This window comes from Erythranthe guttata, chloroplast (genome assembly GCF_056151865.1).
Source record: "Erythranthe guttata chloroplast, complete genome".
Lineage (NCBI taxonomy): Eukaryota > Viridiplantae > Streptophyta > Magnoliopsida > Lamiales > Phrymaceae > Erythranthe > Erythranthe guttata.
The window spans coordinates 70001-82500 of NC_068035.1; the positions used below are offsets into that span (position 1 = coordinate 70001).

General features: G+C 36.2%; 15 protein-coding genes across 16 annotated transcripts in view. All coding sequences in view use genetic code 11, as the record gives it.

Moving 5' to 3' along the window:
* Positions 1 to 133: 133 nt before the first annotated feature.
* Positions 134 to 247, reverse strand: rps12 (ribosomal protein S12; one part of a trans-spliced gene, as the record gives it; the record has 2 gene entries for this part). Coding sequences YP_010543528.1 and YP_010543483.1 both cover positions 134 to 247 — 114 coding nt within the window.
* Positions 248 to 383: 136 nt separating this feature from the next.
* Positions 384 to 2343, reverse strand: clpP (clp protease proteolytic subunit). The gene is made up of 3 exons: positions 2273 to 2343; positions 1247 to 1538; positions 384 to 611 (listed from the first exon to the last, which is right to left on the reverse strand). The coding sequence occupies exons 1-3, from the start codon at positions 2341 to 2343 to the stop codon at positions 384 to 386; spliced, it is 591 nt and encodes a 196-aa protein (YP_010543529.1).
* A 468-nt stretch (positions 2344 to 2811) lies between these two features.
* On the forward strand, positions 2812 to 4338 carry psbB (photosystem II CP47 chlorophyll apoprotein). Its single transcript has one exon. It carries the CDS (start codon positions 2812 to 2814, stop codon positions 4336 to 4338), a length of 1527 nt encoding a protein of 508 aa, YP_010543530.1.
* Positions 4339 to 4515: 177 nt separating this feature from the next.
* psbT (photosystem II protein T) lies at positions 4516 to 4623 on the forward strand. The gene has a single exon. The coding sequence runs from the start codon at positions 4516 to 4518 to the stop codon at positions 4621 to 4623; it is 108 nt and encodes a 35-aa protein (YP_010543531.1).
* Positions 4624 to 4683: 60 nt separating this feature from the next.
* psbN (photosystem II protein N) lies at positions 4684 to 4815 on the reverse strand. The gene has a single exon. The coding sequence runs from the start codon at positions 4813 to 4815 to the stop codon at positions 4684 to 4686; it is 132 nt and encodes a 43-aa protein (YP_010543532.1).
* A 105-nt stretch (positions 4816 to 4920) lies between these two features.
* Positions 4921 to 5142, forward strand: psbH (photosystem II phosphoprotein). Its single transcript has one exon. The coding sequence runs from the start codon at positions 4921 to 4923 to the stop codon at positions 5140 to 5142; it is 222 nt and encodes a 73-aa protein (YP_010543533.1).
* A 131-nt stretch (positions 5143 to 5273) lies between these two features.
* Positions 5274 to 6662, forward strand: petB (cytochrome b6). Its single transcript has 2 exons — positions 5274 to 5279; positions 6021 to 6662. The coding sequence occupies exons 1-2, from the start codon at positions 5274 to 5276 to the stop codon at positions 6660 to 6662; spliced, it is 648 nt and encodes a 215-aa protein (YP_010543534.1).
* Positions 6663 to 6855: 193 nt separating this feature from the next.
* Positions 6856 to 8068, forward strand: petD (cytochrome b6/f complex subunit IV). The gene is made up of 2 exons: positions 6856 to 6863; positions 7594 to 8068. Exons 1-2 carry the CDS (start codon positions 6856 to 6858, stop codon positions 8066 to 8068), a joined length of 483 nt encoding a protein of 160 aa, YP_010543535.1.
* A 184-nt stretch (positions 8069 to 8252) lies between these two features.
* rpoA (RNA polymerase alpha subunit) lies at positions 8253 to 9260 on the reverse strand. The gene has a single exon. The coding sequence runs from the start codon at positions 9258 to 9260 to the stop codon at positions 8253 to 8255; it is 1008 nt and encodes a 335-aa protein (YP_010543536.1).
* A 71-nt stretch (positions 9261 to 9331) lies between these two features.
* On the reverse strand, positions 9332 to 9748 carry rps11 (ribosomal protein S11). The gene has a single exon. It carries the CDS (start codon positions 9746 to 9748, stop codon positions 9332 to 9334), a length of 417 nt encoding a protein of 138 aa, YP_010543537.1.
* Positions 9749 to 9849: 101 nt separating this feature from the next.
* rpl36 (ribosomal protein L36) lies at positions 9850 to 9963 on the reverse strand. Its single transcript has one exon. The coding sequence runs from the start codon at positions 9961 to 9963 to the stop codon at positions 9850 to 9852; it is 114 nt and encodes a 37-aa protein (YP_010543538.1).
* A 101-nt stretch (positions 9964 to 10064) lies between these two features.
* infA (translation initiation factor 1) lies at positions 10065 to 10298 on the reverse strand. Its single transcript has one exon. The coding sequence runs from the start codon at positions 10296 to 10298 to the stop codon at positions 10065 to 10067; it is 234 nt and encodes a 77-aa protein (YP_010543539.1).
* A 121-nt stretch (positions 10299 to 10419) lies between these two features.
* rps8 (ribosomal protein S8) lies at positions 10420 to 10824 on the reverse strand. The gene has a single exon. The coding sequence runs from the start codon at positions 10822 to 10824 to the stop codon at positions 10420 to 10422; it is 405 nt and encodes a 134-aa protein (YP_010543540.1).
* Positions 10825 to 11000: 176 nt separating this feature from the next.
* rpl14 (ribosomal protein L14) lies at positions 11001 to 11369 on the reverse strand. The gene has a single exon. The coding sequence runs from the start codon at positions 11367 to 11369 to the stop codon at positions 11001 to 11003; it is 369 nt and encodes a 122-aa protein (YP_010543541.1).
* A 126-nt stretch (positions 11370 to 11495) lies between these two features.
* Positions 11496 to 12500, reverse strand: part of rpl16 (50S ribosomal protein L16) — a 1290-nt gene continuing 285 nt past the window's right edge. Inside the window, exon 2 of the mRNA in view lies at positions 11496 to 11894. Coding sequence (YP_010543542.1) covers positions 11496 to 11894 — 399 coding nt within the window. The remainder of the gene's footprint in view (positions 11895 to 12500) is intronic.

Consider the following 12500-nt stretch of genomic DNA (forward strand, 5'->3'; position numbering starts at 1 on the left):
TATTTGCTTATTTTTAGTATAGTGAATGGAGTTCCTTCTTCCATTCTATCCTATTTACTAGTACTGATCATTCATACTGCAAAGCGGTTTTCTTGCTTTTTTTGTGTCAGCTCATGATCTAAACGAGTCGCACATACACCCTAGTACATGTTCCTCGACGCTGAGGACATCCCCGAAGCGCTGGGGATTTCGTGACATTTCGAATTGGCTGTCTTGTATTTCTAATAAGTTGTTTAATAGTTGGCATGTTGAATCATATACATAGCATAATGGGCTGGTTTAGATTGATCCTAACCGGATGATTATCAATTTTGTCTATTTAATAGAATAGTAAACTCGGAGATAAAATATCAAATCGCGGATTTGCACAAAATCCATTTTTTTCATTCAACTGCTACAAGATCAACAATTCCATAAGCTTGGGCTTCTGTTGCTGACAGAAAAACGTCTCTTTCCATGTCTTCAGATACAACCCATAATGGTTTGCCCGTTCTTTGTACATAAACCCTTGTGAGGGTTTCGCGTAGTTTGAGCAGTTCTTCCGCTTCCAGGATAAATTCTCCCGTTTGCGCCTCATAAAAAGAACTAGCAGGTTGATGGATCATTACCCTGATGATAGAAGGGTTCTCTATCCGGTGTGATGAAACGAACAGAAAAGAAAGATAAAGAAAAATAGGAAAAAGATAGAATTGAACAACCGTACGGGCATCATCTTTTGTGCATTGCATACGGCTCTACAATTAAATTGACCCTTACCTTTCGATTCAAGAAAGATAAAAATAGAAGCTATCAGCCCCAGATAGGAGGTAAATGATCAAATTGCCACCCTTCCTTTCGGGGGAGTTCAAAAATACTATGATGGCTCCGTTGCTTTCTATTTTAAAATAGATTCTATTTTTTGTCTTTGATTCAGCAATCCCAAAGTTTCTTTTTGATCCAAGCAAAAAAGTAAAAATCTTGTTTTTTTCGCACTCTTTTTTTTTATAACATAAATCTTGTTAAGAGCCCTTCAGTGTGAAAACAAAAAAAGTTTGTGACGCTGAATTGGACTTCCGATAGATAAGATAAACTCGGAAATACCTTTTATATCATACTACTCTCTCGATATATAATCGAATCTTTTGAAAAAAACAATACAAAAATTTTTCATATCGAACTCGAAGTGCCATGCTATTATTACTTAATATTCATATGGCGAAGGCATAGTTTTCTTTTTTCTCTCAAATAAAAAACCTCATTGGCGCCAAGCGTGAGGGAATGCTAGACGTTTGGTAATTTCTCCTCCAACCAGGATAAAAGATCCCATTGACGCAGCTAATCCCATGCATATTGTATGGACCTCTGGTCGCACAAATTGCATAGTATCATAAATAGCTACTCCAGGTATTACCCATCCGCCAGGAGAGTTTATAAACAAATACAGATCTTTGGTATCATCCTCGATACTGAGATATACCATAAGACCAATAAGTTGATTAGAGATCTCGCTATCAACTTCTTGGCCTAAAAAAAGTAATCTTTCGCGATAAAGTCGGTTGAGTAGGGTAAAATTGTATCCCTTAGGAACCGTACGTGCACCTTTTGATGCATACGGTTCAACAAAAATTGCGAAAAAAAATAATAATCAATGTATAGATTCCAGTCCTCTTTCTTTTTTCCTATTCTTTTTCATAGCAGGTTTTTTCTAACTTCTAACGAAAGGGCTTTTTCTTTGATTTTTCAATAAAGACAGATTTTGACTTCTTTTTTTTCTTCCTTATAATAGAAAAAAGCCAAAAACCTTATCGAATTAACTTCTCATTGATGTATTGTTTCATCGAAATTCAATCCAAATTACGATGGTATTTTCTTGTTCCTGAGTGGGCCTCTTTCATCTTTTTAGGTTTATGCTCTACTCCGGGTAAAGATCCGCCCGATTTTGATTTGCACATATAGGACAAATCTTCCCATCACCATTTCTTTTTGTTATGACTTTACAAATAACAAACAGGAATCATTTATGATACACGTAGTAATCATAGAAATATTACCAATTGGGTTTTTTCTAAACGGAGCCTGGATACTTCATTTTTTGAGTCCAACCAAAGCCAACCATAAATTCTTCTAATTAATAAAAGTACTATGAATTCCCCCAAACAATGCATCTAATTGCACTTCACGCTCCAATTTTTTGATGATTCAATTTTTCTTTCTTGGGCGAAACAGAGGATATCTCAATCGGGGGAGAGAACGGGGAAATCCCATATGACCCACTATATCTGACAAGTCGCACTATACGTCAACCCAAGATGCATCTTCCTCTCCAGGACTTCGGAAAGGTACTTTTGGAACACCAATAGGCATAAATTGAAAGAAAAAAGAACTAAATACTATATTTCACTTTGATGTGGAAACGTAACAATATGGTTTTATTGTCTTTAGAATAATAGAATAATAATATTGGCTCTATCATATTTATTTTATGCATAGATTAGAAAAATTCAGAAAGAAAGACAAAATAAATAAAGGAAAGTTTTTACGAATAGGTCCTTCTAATGATAAATAAGGATGAACACGTTGACTCATAGAAAATGGTATCAATCTCCCATTGCGTATTGGTACTTATCGAGTATAGAATAAATCTGTTTCTCTTTGTTCCTACGAACATAATTCTTCCATTATTACGAACAGAATAGAATAAATATTAACCTAACCCTTGTTAGAAAAAAATCCACTGAACAAGGAAGGTCCATAGGATAGTCATAGTATAGTCTTTTCCAATGCAATAAAGTTACGTAGTGTTTATTTTTCTTTGATAAAGGGGTATTTTCCATGGGTTTGCCTTGGTATCGTGTTCATACCGTTGTATTGAATGATCCCGGCCGGTTGCTTTCCGTTCATATAATGCATACAGCTTTGGTTGCTGGTTGGGCGGGCTCGATGGCTCTGTATGAATTAGCAGTTTTTGATCCTTCTGACCCTGTTCTTGATCCAATGTGGAGACAGGGTATGTTCGTTATACCCTTCATGACTCGTTTAGGAATAACCAATTCATGGGGAGGTTGGAGTATCACAGGAGGGACTGTAACAAATCCAGGGATTTGGAGTTACGAAGGTGTAGCTGGGGCACATATTGTGTTTTCTGGCTTATGCTTTTTGGCAGCTATCTGGCATTGGGTCTATTGGGATCTAGAAATATTTTCTGATGAACGTACAGGAAAACCTTCTTTGGATTTGCCCAAGATCTTTGGAATTCATTTATTTCTCTCCGGGGTGGCTTGCTTTGGTTTTGGTGCATTTCATGTAACAGGCTTGTATGGTCCTGGAATATGGGTATCCGATCCTTATGGACTAACCGGAAAAGTCCAACCTGTAAATCCGTCGTGGGGCGTGGAAGGTTTTGATCCTTTTGTTCCGGGAGGAATAGCTTCTCATCATATTGCAGCAGGTGCATTGGGTATATTAGCGGGTCTATTCCATCTTAGCGTGCGACCACCACAACGTCTATACAAAGGATTGCGTATGGGAAATATTGAAACCGTACTCTCCAGTAGTATCGCGGCTGTCTTTTTTGCAGCTTTTGTTGTTGCTGGAACTATGTGGTATGGTTCAGCAACTACCCCTATCGAATTATTTGGGCCCACTCGTTATCAATGGGATCAGGGTTACTTCCAACAAGAGATATATCGAAGAGTTAGCGCCGGGCTCGCAGAAAATCAAAGTTTCTCAGAAGCCTGGTCTAAAATTCCTGAAAAATTAGCTTTTTATGATTATATCGGAAATAATCCGGCAAAAGGAGGATTATTCAGGGCAGGCTCAATGGATAATGGAGATGGAATAGCGGTTGGATGGTTAGGACACCCTATCTTTAAAGATAAAGAAGGGCGTGAGCTTTTTGTACGTCGTATGCCTACTTTTTTTGAAACATTTCCAGTCGTTTTGGTAGACGGCGACGGAATTGTTAGAGCTGATGTTCCTTTTAGGAGGGCAGAATCGAAGTATAGTGTTGAACAAGTAGGTGTAACCGTTGAGTTCTATGGCGGCGAACTCAATGGAGTCAGTTATAGTGATCCTGTTACCGTAAAAAAATATGCTAGACGTGCTCAATTGGGTGAAATTTTTGAATTAGATCGTGCGACTTTGAAATCCGATGGTGTTTTTCGTAGCAGTCCAAGGGGTTGGTTTACTTTTGGGCATGCTTCCTTTGCTTTGCTCTTCTTCTTCGGACATATTTGGCATGGTGCTAGAACCTTGTTCAGAGATGTTTTTGCTGGTATTGACCCAGATTTAGACGCTCAAGTAGAGTTTGGAGCATTCCAAAAACTTGGGGATCCAACTACAAGAAGGCAGGCAGTCTGATACAAAACCACTTTGGTTTCTTTCGCCTCTATTTTTTTGAGGGAATTTTACATAGAGTACTGGAGTGAATTTGAATCACCGCTTTTTGATTCTTGCTCTTTCGAGATGATTACCAAAATAAAAAAAAGAAAAAACAAACAGGTAGGGAAGCTATAATTGTAAACCGCGATCAAATTTATGGAAGCATTGGTTTATACATTCCTTTTAGTTTCGACTCTAGGAATAATTTTTTTCGCTATTTTTTTTCGAGAACCACCTAAAGTTCCAACTAAAAAGACTAAATGATTTTTGATTCTCTCAATTGAAGTAATGAGCCCCCCAATGTTGGGAGGCTCATTACTTCAATTAGTCCCCGTGTTCCTCGAATGGATCTCTTAGTTGTTGAGAAGGTTGCCCAAAAGCGGTATATAAGGCGTACCCGGTAAAACTTACAAGTAAACCAGATATAAAGATGGCGACTAAGGTTGCTGTTTCCATTATGATTATATAATTTCAAGACCCCAACGGATCTATCATAAGATCGTTTATTTACAACGGAATGGTATACAAAGTCAACAGATCTCAATGAATACAATAGGATTTATGGCTACACAAACTGTTGAGAACAGTTCTACATCGGGCCCAAGACGAACTACTGTAGGGAGTTTATTAAAACCATTGAATTCGGAATATGGTAAAGTAGCTCCCGGGTGGGGAACGACTCCTTTAATGGGTGTCGCAATGGCTCTATTTGCAGTATTTCTATCTATTATTTTGGAGATTTATAATTCTTCCGTTTTATTGGATGGCATTTCAATGAATTAAATCTATAAGAACCACAAAGCCCTAGCTCCTAGCTTTTGAATAAAAAATAAATCAGTTAGAACTGAGATTTTTGGTCTATTCTATTTTGGCAGTTCGATCGTGGAATTTATTTCTTTTTGTATTTCCGGAATATGAGTGTGTGACTTGTTAGAATTGATTCTATTGATAGTACAGAGAATAGGTCTGTCGCTTTGATAGAGATGGTTCTACTTCGTCGGATATTTATTCGAGTATCTGGAACACGAACTATATGAACTAGATTAAGAAATATTTGAACTACGATTCATACTTCATATTCGACCTCGTGTCCGGACTAAAAAAAAAATGCAAACTGTTTCAAACAAAAATAAGAAATATTTTTCTTATTTTTGTTTTTAGTCATTTTATCTAATTTATGGAATACGTGATGATCCAATGGTTCTTACTCAGGGAATTTTTGGCTTCGCTTATGATTTTTTATTGAATCATCGTGGTTCTAGTATGAATCTAAGGTTTTAATTGATTCATAGAGTCTTAACAAGAGAATTCCTATCAATTCAATAATAAATCAATAATAAAGAAAGGAAAAAAGTCGCGTTAGAGACAAAAACAAATTAAAAATAGGTAAAGAGATAATTCAAGAGGCCTGTAAGGATCAACATAAAGACGATTGAGCCAACTTGATATTTTGGTATTATCACCACAAACAAGAGCTTTGGGATTTTTTTCTTCTTTCGTACATTTGGAGAAGATTCAATCGTAGATTAAGAAGTTTCAAACTTTTTATTACATATCCTACTAGCTATTTGATTTGTTTTTACTTGGGTGTTTTTGCTTGAGCTGTACGAGATGAAAGTCTCATATACGGTTCTGAGAGGGGGATTTTCACCTATCTCAATAAAGTCTATGATTGGTTCGAAGAACGTCTCGAGATTCAGGCGATTGCGGATGATATAACTAGTAAATATGTTCCTCCTCATGTCAATATATTTTATTGTTTAGGGGGAATTACGCTTACTTGTTTTTTAGTACAAGTAGCAACGGGGTTTGCTATGACTTTTTACTATCGTCCGACCGTTACTGAAGCTTTTGCCTCTGTTCAATACATAATGACGGAAGCTAACTTTGGTTGGTTAATCCGATCAGTTCATCGATGGTCCGCAAGTATGATGGTCCTAATGATGATTCTACATGTTTTTCGTGTGTATCTCACCGGTGGATTTAAAAAACCTCGCGAATTGACTTGGGTTACAGGTGTGGTTTTGGCAGTATTGACCACATCTTTTGGTGTAACTGGTTATTCTTTACCTCGGGACCAAATTGGTTATTGGGCGGTAAAAATTGTAACAGGTGTACCTGATGCGATTCCTGTAATAGGATCGCCCTTGGTAGAATTATTGCGCGGAAGTGCTAGTGTGGGACAATCTACCTTGACTCGTTTTTATAGTTTACACACTTTTGTATTGCCGCTTCTTACTGCTGTATTTATGTTAATGCACTTTCCAATGATACGTAAACAAGGTATTTCTGGTCCTTTATAGAGAAGATATATAATAGATATTTGTAATCAATCCTTTATCACTTAGAAGAGAAATAATAGGAGTTTATTGCTACAAGTATGGATTATTGAAAATAATAAGACATGGATTTGGATATTTCCCTTCAACTAATCGTGTCAAATAAATAATAATAATATGTGCAGTTGAAGGGAATTCTCCGAAGAGAAAATGGATTATGGGAGTGTGTGACTTGCACTATTGATTGGTCTGTGTAGATATATGTCTGCCACATTGGAATTCACAACTAAATGTGTCTTTGTTCCAACCACCATGTAACCCCGCTATACAGAAGATAGGCCGGTTCGCTTGAAGAGAACCTTTTCTATGATCAGATCCGAATCGTGTTGTACACGAGCAGGCTCCGTAAGATCTAGTATAATTAAGTGAAATAGATAAAGATTCTGTTTTATTTTATCTATTTCACTTAATTAATTTCCTACTTATACTTCTAAATTGAATAGTATCGAAATGCATTCATTTCCTCTGCATTGATATAATCGATAATACTATCGGAGTGAAACAAGAGATCTAAAGAAAAATATAGGCTAGACTAAATTAGTAACAAGTAAACCTTTTGTGTGTGTATCTCCAACTATTTTGGAGATAACATAGTAATCGTAAAGTCTGAGACGACCCAGAAAGCACTTGATCATGATCGTAAGCCGACTTGGGTATTGAGTATTTACTTAAACTTAGAACCGAATTCCTTGCATTGCAATGGATACTTGCAACTCCGGAAAAAGAGTCGAGTTTGTTTTACATTGAATCATTCCTATATGTGTAGATATAGCCAACACGTAGATTTTTTTTGTATTCATTTGGTTCTTTTGAGTCTTGCTAGAGCCGGATGATAAAAAATTATCATGTCCGGTTCCTTCGGGGGATGGATCTATAAGACTTCACCTATCCCAATAACAAAAAAACCTGATTTGAATGATCCTGTATTAAGAGCTAAATTGGCTAAAGGTATGGGTCATAATTATTATGGCGAACCCGCATGGCCCAATGATCTTTTATATATTTTTCCAGTAGTAATTCTAGGTACTATTGCATGTAACGTAGGCTTAGCGGTTCTAGAACCGTCAATGATTGGTGAACCGGCAGATCCATTTGCAACTCCTTTGGAAATATTACCTGAATGGTATTTCTTTCCGGTATTTCAAATACTTCGTACAGTACCCAATAAATTATTGGGTGTTCTTTTAATGGTTTCAGTACCTGCGGGATTGTTAACAGTACCCTTTTTAGAGAATGTTAATAAATTCCAAAATCCATTTCGCCGTCCAGTAGCGACAACCGTCTTTTTGATTGGTACCGCAGTCGCTCTTTGGTTGGGTATTGGTGCAACATTACCTATTGATAAATCCTTAACTTTAGGTCTTTTTTAATTTGATTCAATTGTGAAATAACACCAAGTGTGTATCTAGGGAATAGTCGCTTTAAAGCGAATTCTCCCTAGATACACATCTAGTTAATAAAATTCGAAAGGAATTTCGAATATATGAATTGTGCTAAAGATTCAAAACCTATTTTCATCTTAATTAAAAAAAGACGCAAAAAACTCCAATAGATTTAAAATTTCTTTTTTGGTAAATCAAGTGCAAAATGTTTTTCTAGAATGCCCAATATCTGTTTTATATCTTCTAGGTGAAAATGTTCAATTTTCATAAGATCTTCTTGACTGTTATTCAAAAGGTCTAATAATGTGTATATATTCGACCTTTTGAGGCAATTATAGATCCTGGGAGACAATTCGGATTGATCAATAAAAATCGATTTTAATGCTATTTTTTTTTTGTTTTTTCTGAGTTTATCCAATTTATCGTGAAAAGTAAAAGGAGATAAAGTAACCGTGTGTCGATTGTCCTCTAAAGGTAAGTTTTCTTCTTCCTTATGTAAAAAGGGAATAAATAAATCAATCAAATTTCGGGAGGCTTCATGAAGTGCTTCTTTCGGAGTTAAACTCCCATTTGTCCATATTTCGAGAAAGAGTATCTCTTGTTTTTCATTCCCATAGGAATGAATACTATGATTCACATTTCGAACAGGCATGAATACAGCATCTATAGGATAACTTCCATCTTGAAAGTTATGTGGCATTTTTAGAAGATATCCGCGATTTCTCTCGATTTCTAATGCAATACACAAATCAATTGGTTCTGTTAAGCTAGCTATATGTTGTGTATTGTCGACGATTTCTACATAAGGGGGTAAGCTTATATCTTGAGCAGTTACATATCCAGGGCCCTTGATACAAATAGACGCATCACAAATTCCATATAGATTACTTCTCAATACAATTTCTTTTAAATTCATTAAAATTTCGTGGACCGATTCTTGAATACCCGTTATAGTAGAATACTCATGGGGGACGTTCTCAGATTTTATACGTGTGATACATGTTCCTTCTATTTCTCCAAGCAAAGCTCTTCTCATCGCAATGCCTATTGTGTCGGCTTGGCCTTTCATAAGTGGAGACAGAATAAAGCGCCCATAATAAAGACGTTTACTGTCTATTCTTGATTCAACACACTTCCACTGTAGTGTCCGAGTAGATACTCTTACTTTCTCTCGAACCATAGTAATATTATTTTATTTAATTGAATTATTTATTTCTCTTGTTTCTCTTGAAATTTATTCACTGTTTATTTCTACACACGTCTTTTTTTCGGAGGTCTACAGCCATTATGTGGCATAGGGGTTACATCGCGTACAAAAGTTAATAGTATACCACTTCTACGGATAGCTCGTAATGCTGCGTCTCTTCCGAGACCGGGACCTTTTATCATGACTTCTGCTCGTTGCATACCTTGATCTACGACTGTACGAATAGCATTTGCTGCTGCCATTTGAGCGGCAAAGGGTGTTCCCCTTTTCGTACCCTTGAATCCAGAAGTACCGGCCGAGGACCAGGAAACCACCCGACCCCGTACATCTGTAATCGTTACAATAGTATTATTGAAACTTGCTTGGACATGAATAACTCCTTTTGGTATTCTACGTGCACTCTTACGTGAACCAATACGTACATTCCTACGTGAACCAGTTCTCGGTATAGCTTTTGCCATATTGTATCATCTCATAAATATGAGTTAGAAATATATGGATATATCCATTTCATGTCAAAACCGATTCGTTATTTGTACATTGAGCCCTTTAACAAGTCTGATTATCCTTGTCTTTGTTTATGTCTCGGGTTGGAACAAATTACTATAATGCGCCCCCGCCTACGGATTAGTCGACATTTTTCACAAATTTTACGAACGGAAGCTCTTATTTTCATATTTGTCATTCCTTAATCTTAATTTTAAATCTACTTTTTGGTATGGTAGAAAATAAGTTTCTTGCAATTTTTCATCTCGAATCGTATTGAATAACAATCACCTAATCTTTCGAATCCTTGTTTCGGAGTCGATAAATTATACGTCCTCTAGTTGAATCATAACGACTTACTTCAATTTTGACTTTATCTCCTGGCAGTATCCGTATAAAACTACGTCGGATCTTTCCTGAAACATAACCTATAATCAGATCTTCATTATCTAACCGAACCCGGAACATGCCATTGGGGAGCGATTCGGTAATTAAACCTTCATGAATCCATTTTTGTTCTTTCATTCCAGGTAAGGCCCCCGTGAAATATCAACTAATGGAGCCGAAACGATCTTAGACAACTCATCCTCTTTTTTTTTTTTATAAATAGGAAGAGGTTTTGGAGCCCATTTGGCTATTAAAATGATTACCATATATAACACAAAATTTCTCCGCCGATTCCTTCTAGTCGAGCCTCCCGGTCTGTCATTATACCTCGAGAAGTAGAAAGAATTACAATCCCCATTCCACCTAAAATTCTAGGAATTCGTTGAGAGTTAGAATAGATTCGTAGACCGGGTCGACTGATCCGTTTTAAATTTAAAAAATTTCTATAGGGTCTTTGCCTATTCCTTCTATGCCGCAGAGTTAAAGTCAAAAAATATTTGTTTTTTTCTCGATGTTTTCTGACGTTTTCGATAAAACCTTCTCTGAAAAGTATTTTCACAATATTTTCGGTAATATTAGTAGATGCTATGCGAACAACTCTTTTTCTATCCATATCAGCATTTCGTATAGAGGTTATTATCTCAGCAATAGTGTCTCTACCCATGATGAACTAAAATGATTGGTGCCTCAAAATTGGATATAATCAACATGTTTTTCTTTTTTTTATTGGTTTATGAATATGAATTTTTCGAGGTATATGCGTGAGACACAATCTACGAATTAATCTAGTTCTTAATCTATTTTTTCAAATACCTCAAAGATATCACGATCTCGTTTTTTTTATAATACCTCGGGAGCTAATGAAACTATTTTAGTAAAATTTAATTGTCTCAATTCCCGGGGGATTGCACCAAAAATTCGAGTTCCTTTTGGATTTCCTTCTTGATCAATTACAACAGCAGCATTGTCATCATATCGTATTATCATACCGCTGTCACGTTTAAGTTCTTTACAGGTACGAACAATTACAGCTCTGACTACTTCTGATTTTTCTAGAGGCATGTTTGGTACTGCTTCTTTGATCACAGCAACAATAACGTCACCGATATGAGCATATCGACGATTACTAGCTCCTATGATTCGAATACACATCAATTCTCGAGCCCCGCTGTTATCCGCTACATTTAAATGGGTCTGAGGTTGAATCATATCAATTTTTTAGTCTATTCTTCCAATGCAAAGGATGAAGAAAATAAAAGAAATATTTTTTAGCCAAAAAAAGAAACCTGCGCTTTTGTTTCATCCCTAAGACTCATTTCTGTTGGTTCTACATTTTTATCCCGAAAAAATAAATTGAGTTCGTATAGGCATTTTAGATGCTGCTATTAAAATAGCCCTTCTAGCTATATTTTCGGTTACTCCACCCATTTCGTATAGTATTCGCCCCGGTTTAACAACAGCTACCCAATATTCAGGGGATCCTTTCCCCGAACCCATACGTGTTTCAGCCGGTCTTACTGTAACGGGTTTGTCTGGAAATATACGGACCCAAATTTTTCCACCACGGCGTGCATTTCGCGTCATTGCTCGTCGACCTGCTTCGATTTGTCTAGATGTGATCCAAGCAGGTTCAAGTGCCTGAAGAGCATATTTACCGAAACAAATATGATTACCTCGATAAGATATTCCCTTCATTCTTCCTCTATGTTGTTTACGGAATCTAGTTCTTTTGGGGTTATAGTTGATGGTTGTTTCGTAATTCCATCTCTACTACAAAACTGGACATGAGAGTTTCTTCTCATCCAGCTCCTCGCGAATAAAAGGATTCAAAATGAAATTTAAATGAATTTGAATAGATATTAGAACAATTTTCTAAAAAATTTTATAAATAATAGTTATTCTAATAAATCTTTATTTTCTTTTGTCCGTTCTCCAAGTTTACCAATAAAAAAAAAGAAAGTTTTCGCAGGCGAATATTTACTCTTGCAATCTCTATTTGAGTCGTATCGCTTCTTCCTGACTTCTCAGAATAGAGGAATTGATTTCCGGTTCATTTCGCCATCCTGACTAGTGAATTAATAAGATTCATTTGTTCAAAATAATCTTTTGTATTCACAGGTTTCATCGTTCCCACCGCTTCGTATTTAATGGTTAGGTCAGAATTCTACAACGGAGCTTATAATCAATTTATTCTTGAGTCAACTTTCTTAGTCTTTATTGGCTCGAAGCTCTTGATGTTCTTCTTCTATTCTATAAATAAGAAGGATTCATTGAATATTTCAATTATGGCTGAATCAACTTAGTATTGATGCTTTATTACATTGTCTTTTATGAGATGAC